At 36.2% G+C, this 6,047-nt stretch overlaps 1 protein-coding gene across 1 annotated transcript; it reads right to left on the bottom strand.

Moving 5' to 3' along the window:
- Positions 1 to 3,687: 3,687 nt before the first annotated feature.
- Ppox (protoporphyrinogen oxidase) lies at positions 3,688 to 5,381 on the bottom strand. Its single transcript, XM_089632850.1, has one exon. It carries the CDS (start codon positions 5,232 to 5,234, stop codon positions 3,810 to 3,812), a length of 1,425 nt encoding a protein of 474 aa, XP_089488976.1. The 5' UTR covers positions 5,235 to 5,381; the 3' UTR covers positions 3,688 to 3,809.
- Between the last annotated feature and the right edge of the window lie 666 nt (positions 5,382 to 6,047).

The following is a 6,047-nucleotide window of genomic DNA, read 5'->3' as shown; positions in this document are numbered from 1 at the left end:
TTTAAATTAGATGGATTTCTACAAATTGAACACAAAAACAATAACTAAGTACCTATTTTATAACAATTTTATTCAATTTATATCATTGTTTATGATACGTGATATTTATTTGTCTATTGTCGTTTGTCTATTCCCACAAAAATATAAATTCGCATCAAGCCTCGCCGCAAGCACGTAGAATTGCGCAATGCTTGCAAGCCAGCTTCGGTACACGGTCAAAATGCTTGACACAAAATGCCATAGACAATAAACTACGTGCTTGCGATCAAGCCGCTTGACCGTGTCCCAGTCCCATAATGATAACATTCTTCAAAGTGGTCTACAACTCAGTGGGTAAGGCACTCAGCTAGCAATTGGACGAATTGAATTTGAAACTTTTAACGGTACCAACCTCCTCCCTTTTCAGAACATATTATGCTCAGTGAAAAGGCCTGTTTTAACGTCTATATAATGACAACCTTCATAAATATCTTGCTTCCTCATCATTACCAAAAAAGGTCTGTAAGTTATGTTGATTACTTATAATTGTATTCCGATCGGTATTCCCCCTCTAAACTGTGTTTTCCTGCCAAAACCAACTCTTTCTTTTTTCATTACAATTTGAAAACACAATTTTTTCAAGTACAACGGAAAAAAAAAAACAGATTACTGGAAAGTACCCCAAATTTGATTCAAGTTCTTTCATATCATAGACGTCCAAATTGAAAGACTTGCTCATACATGAAATCCGGGTACCGTTTTCACGAGCTGTAGGCAAACCATGTGACCATATTTTTGGCAACAGGAGGGTTCGAGAATGTTTTAAATAATCTCCTACATCAGTCGTACATTGAATGCCGAAGAGCGCACATTGTAAGAACCAGACCCTGCGCAGAAAAGAAAAGTTTGCTAAAGTTAGGCAACAGTTTGCAGAGCAGTCCATTGTGGGACTTTTCCGTGCAGGATCGGAATGTTCATAAAAACGGTTAAAAAACCGTAACCGCCTTTGCTAGCGACACTAAAAATAAGTGAGGTGGGTAAATTATAAAAAAGCACATTTGTAAAAGTGTCAAACTAAATATTGTAACAAAATATTCAGTTTTGGAGACAAGCCTGAACAATTTCAAGTTCAACCAATTTGGGATTTGTAGTTAAGTTTTATAAGCAGCTAACAATTTGTGCGCCATTGTAAAAAAGACTAGTAATTCTTAAGCGGATTTTATTTTCACAGACTAAATGGTGATATTACAATGTGAGTTGCCTGTATACTGTCAGATTTTTTATTGAAAAATTACAGAAAGGGAGACGGTCACACCCCTCCGCGCTCTGTGCAACTTGGTTCATTCCCCTTTCCCCGATGGGCTAGTCCTCAATTTGGACGACTGTGTTTCATAAATGATTTTATGCATTTATATTGGAATAAATTAATTTATCTAGTTTCCAATGTAATATACATATATATAATATTACTGTTTAGGGTTTATTCAGTGCAATTGCTTATTTAGCTAACAATTTGAGATAATTATGTATAAATGACAGCTGATAATTTTAGGCTAAAATTTAAGCTTACTTTTTAATAATTTAATTAAGATGAGAGAATACTTTATGTACTTTTAATATTATTCCTTAGGGTTGGACTTTTTGTATGATAATAATTTTGTGACTTAACTTGTTTTAAAAAAACCCTGTTATTTCATACATGAGCCAATCTCATTTTTAACCCAAAATTTAACATGCTTGTGCTTAATGTATTACATATTCGGAATAAATAAAGATGAACAAAATGTGTATTGTTATATTTTTTAGACTTCATTTACTGAAAACTATTATGTATCATTTAAAAAATATATTTTCATATCTGAGAGGGTACCCAAAAGAATTGATGTTACGGGGAGCTTAGTTTTTATTAGTAGAGGGTTCTGCCGGTAGGGTCATGTGCAGCTACCTTTCCTCAGTCATTATGCTAGTGACTGCGCTGGAGAAGTCATCCTTTCGGCTGGTGAGAATTTTTTGGTGATGGTTGTTTTGTGTGCTAGTTGTTTTTGCGATAGCTGATTTTCGTGAACAGTGCACGGCCGTGAAGTTTTGAAAACTAGCACAGAAACTTTTGAAATGTTAAAATCGGCCTATAAGGATGATGGTACGGGGAAAACTCCAATTTGGGAACCACTAATGTTTGTGTTTCTCAAATGAAAAACAATCTCTGAATGGATGACTCCTTTCACATCGTAAAAACAAATCAGCATTGTCTTGACGTTTGATCTCACTTGACAAGCTTTTTGGGGCGAGGTGAATTTGGAGTCTTTCATTGGATTGATTGTCGCTTTGTTTCAGGGTCTTATCTATAGGACCATGATTTGCCACCTATGACGACCTTGGATAAAAAGTTTGGGTCATTTGGAACTGTTCACGAAAATCAGCCATCTCAAAACCGACAAGCACACAACACGACAGTCACCAAAAAATTCACACCAGCCGAAAGGACGACTTCTCCAGTGCAGTGCTTTGCATACTGTCTGGGGAAAGTAACTGTACACGGTTCTACCGGCAGAACACGGTACTACAAAAATACACGCAGAATTAATAATTGAAATGTAAACAGATTAAGGTTCTGATGTTTCATAGAATATGAAATTTCAACGTTAAAGTCCTGTTCAAGTTCTGTTATTTGAACTTATAAAGAATTTGAATTTTGAAGAATTGTTCAAATCCTCTGGAACGACCTGTCCTTAAACCATGAGAAAGTCAAACGCACTGTGATTGGTCGACGTTCTGACAGCACTTAAACCGCTACACAGGTTGGCCGGCTGCGTGCATTAACCCATTGAACCCCGAATTGTTGAGCTAAAAAAATGACCCTCAACTCCGAATTAATTTTGTACCGAAATTTTTAAATCTGCTGTGGTGTGCTAAATGTAATATAACTTAAATTTTTTGATTAAACATAATTTTTTTTTATTGGATCAAGATATGTAAAAAATATATTTTGAGTTTAAAAAAAAAAATAATAATATGAGTAAATTTGTATATAAAAATAACTTTAAAAAAAAAAAGTTTTTGCCAGAACCTCTCGCAATTCACTTAATCACTATAACGCTGATCGCTAACAAAACTATCAGGAAAAAACTTTACCCACGTGTTATTGCCAACACTACGAAATGAATGCTTCATCTGTAAAGCGATTGGCATTTAAAATTTGAAACCCAGATGTCATCTGTATGTTAGTTTTAAGCCGCCACATTTCAGACCCGCTGAGCCGGCATGGTTGGAGTTTAAGACATAGCCATACACCCCCGCCGGGGCTGCGGGGTTTGAGGCCAATGGGTTAAGAATGCAGACAATTTTATGCCGAGTTGCGTTGCGTATACTCGCCACATGGGTCACTACTGCGGCTTACAATTATTTCAAAGAATTCATATTTTTGAAAATCTTGCTGAATATTTAAATTGTGTTTTTTTGTTTTCATATCGTCCCGCGTAGGATTGACCTCACTGTTACCGACAAAGTCAATTTCATAGTGAAAATTATTTTCACTATGAAATTGACATTTAAAAAAAAATACTGGCCTTCAATTTAGAAAGGTGAAAGAACATAATAAAAAAATTTACTGGAATTCCTTATTGGAGACAAACCACGATTTTTTTTCTAATTATAAATAAATATAAAAAACCTTGTGTTTTTTGTAGAAATTATAAAAATAAAATGCAATTTAAATTCATTAATAGATAAAAATTTATTTTAACAACAATTTAAACAATTTGAACATTAATTTAGTAAATTCTTTCCACCATAAAAATATATATAACTTTACCCACATTATTGAGCTTTTCCTAATGCAGTGAGAAGTTTCCTACTGCAGTCTTGGCAGATAAAATCACATCATTGACACCAACTCCGTCATAGGAAGACCCGCACAGAGATATCGGGAGACTCTTATCTTTAATGTACTCCCTAATCCTCTTAATGCGATCATGGTGTCCAATTATGTACTGGGGAATGCATTTTTTCAAAATATTCACTTTAAATGCGTTTGGTTTATCCGTTATACCCATAATATTTTTGAGTTGCGTTGTTGCAACTTCTAATAAATGCTCACTTGTTGGATTGTTTCCAAAGCGTTCCTCAAACCATTTCCCCCCCATCATCACTGTCAAGACTGTTCCCTTCTGATCTTTGAAGCAACAGGAGTCAAAAATTACACCAAGGATTGGTAAGTTTTCTAATGGCGGAACTAAGAAACCAAATCCATCGTTTTTGATTAAGTCCTTAGCATCGTACTGCAAATTCACAACAGCCACATCAACAAATGGAATGCTCGCTAATTCTTCAGACAGCTCCGAGTGATTCTTCTTTAGAAGTCGGGCCAGCTCGTAGGCGGGAAGACTGCTCACTAAATGATCTCCACAAAATGAATAGTTTTCTTTTATTTTTACAGAAACTCTCTGGTTGTCATTATAGAATTTTAATTCTTCGATTCGATGTTCTGGAAATATTTTCCCCCCATTCCTGATGACCGTCTCGTAAAGAGTTTTAGGTAAAACCTCAAGTCCCCCTTCCAGTGAATAGATGCTCCATTTCTCTTGTCTGGACCTCCGTGCTAGAAAACTCATCTCGGGAGATTTTTGGATGTTCGTTTTTTTAAAGCCGCCATTGAACAAGCCTTTCACTATGCCACCGTGTTTCTGTTCAACTTCAAACAAATTACTCAAGAGAAACTTAACTGAAATTTCCTTAGCGTCTCCGGCACATATACCGCAGATCATGGGACTTATTGCGTAGTCAGCTAGATCTTTTCCAAACCTTCGTTCCACGAAATTGTACATGCTATCATCCTCGAGTTCAGGCGGCTGCCCGGATCTCCAGTCATGGAGTATGGCCCTGTACAAGGGTTTAGAAAAAGGTTTCTTTGTGTACAATAATTCCATAAATGACGAAGGTAACTTATGTAGGCTGTTATTTGCGTAGACCATTCGGGTCTTGACTGCAGGGTGATCTGGTTTAATGGGAACAACTCTGTCGGACAAATTCAGCTCATCAATCATGTTGAGGGTGTTTATCCCTTGCGCCCCCACAGGTCTGATTGTTCTAGGTCCTGCCTCAAAGATATAGCCTGGATTAACTTCCGAATCAATCCATCCTCCAACTCTCTTCGAAGCTTCCAAGAGAAGTAGTTTAAATTTTGTGTTTGAATATTTTTTTGTCAAGTAATATGCCGCAGATAGCCCAGAAAGGCCTCCGCCTAAAACTATCGCCATTATTAGAGTTAAGAGCTTATTATCATAGAGAAACACATAGTAAAATAATTTCAATTGAGCAAAATCAATCTCAAATCCGGAATTATAAACAATAACCTACGAACACGTAATACTATTTTTGACAGAAGAATAGAGAGATCATAAATAAACCAGAGAGAGATAGAGATGGACAGTGATGCCATATCGCCTAAATGAAAATCGGTAAATTTAGGTGAAAAAATCGGTTGGTCGTAAAAATATTTACAGGTGCAAAATCAGCGATGGTATATTAATATTATATACCCGAAATTTTCGAATCCATGATGGGGTGGTGGCTAGAAATTTCAGGGGAGATGAATAATTACCATAATTCCTCCCAATTTTTTAACTCCATAGTGGGGGGTAGTTAGCGAATTTCATACGAGAATAATTCTACACATTTTTTGAAATCCATAGGGGGTTTAAAATTTTGGTAGGTATTCATCTCTGGTTTCTAACTCAATTTTCAAAATAAGTCCAGACGTCATCCGAAAAGGAGATAAAAAAGAACTACAACCTTAAAAGGGGGAGGGGGAGCTAGGAAGTGCCAAAAATGGAACAGAATTTTTTTCACTTCTGGCCAAGAAAATAGAGAAATTCTGTGAAAAACCAAATATTTTTAACAAAAAAAGTCGGTAAGATTTTTGTCTCAATTTTTCTGATTTTTACTTATACATTTGCAAACCGAACCACGAATTACGGTAAAGGAACCAAGCAACTGCAAGCGGCGTTTCGCGCCCTTTGCGGTTGCTTTGTTTCTCTCCCATAAGTTGTTCGGCAGTTTGGCAGTTCGGC

Source organism: Hesperophylax consimilis, chromosome 6, assembly GCF_061612785.1.
Source record: "Hesperophylax consimilis isolate HC1 chromosome 6, BYU_Hcon_1.0, whole genome shotgun sequence".
Lineage (NCBI taxonomy): Eukaryota > Metazoa > Arthropoda > Insecta > Trichoptera > Limnephilidae > Hesperophylax > Hesperophylax consimilis.
Note: the sequence above shows the minus strand (reverse complement) of the source record. Positions and strands in the feature narration are given on the sequence as shown.

Coding starts and splice junctions, on each gene's coding strand:
- Ppox (XM_089632850.1), bottom strand. CDS start 5,234: ATGGCGATAGTTTTAGGCGGAGGCCTTTCTGGGCTATCTGCGGCATAT.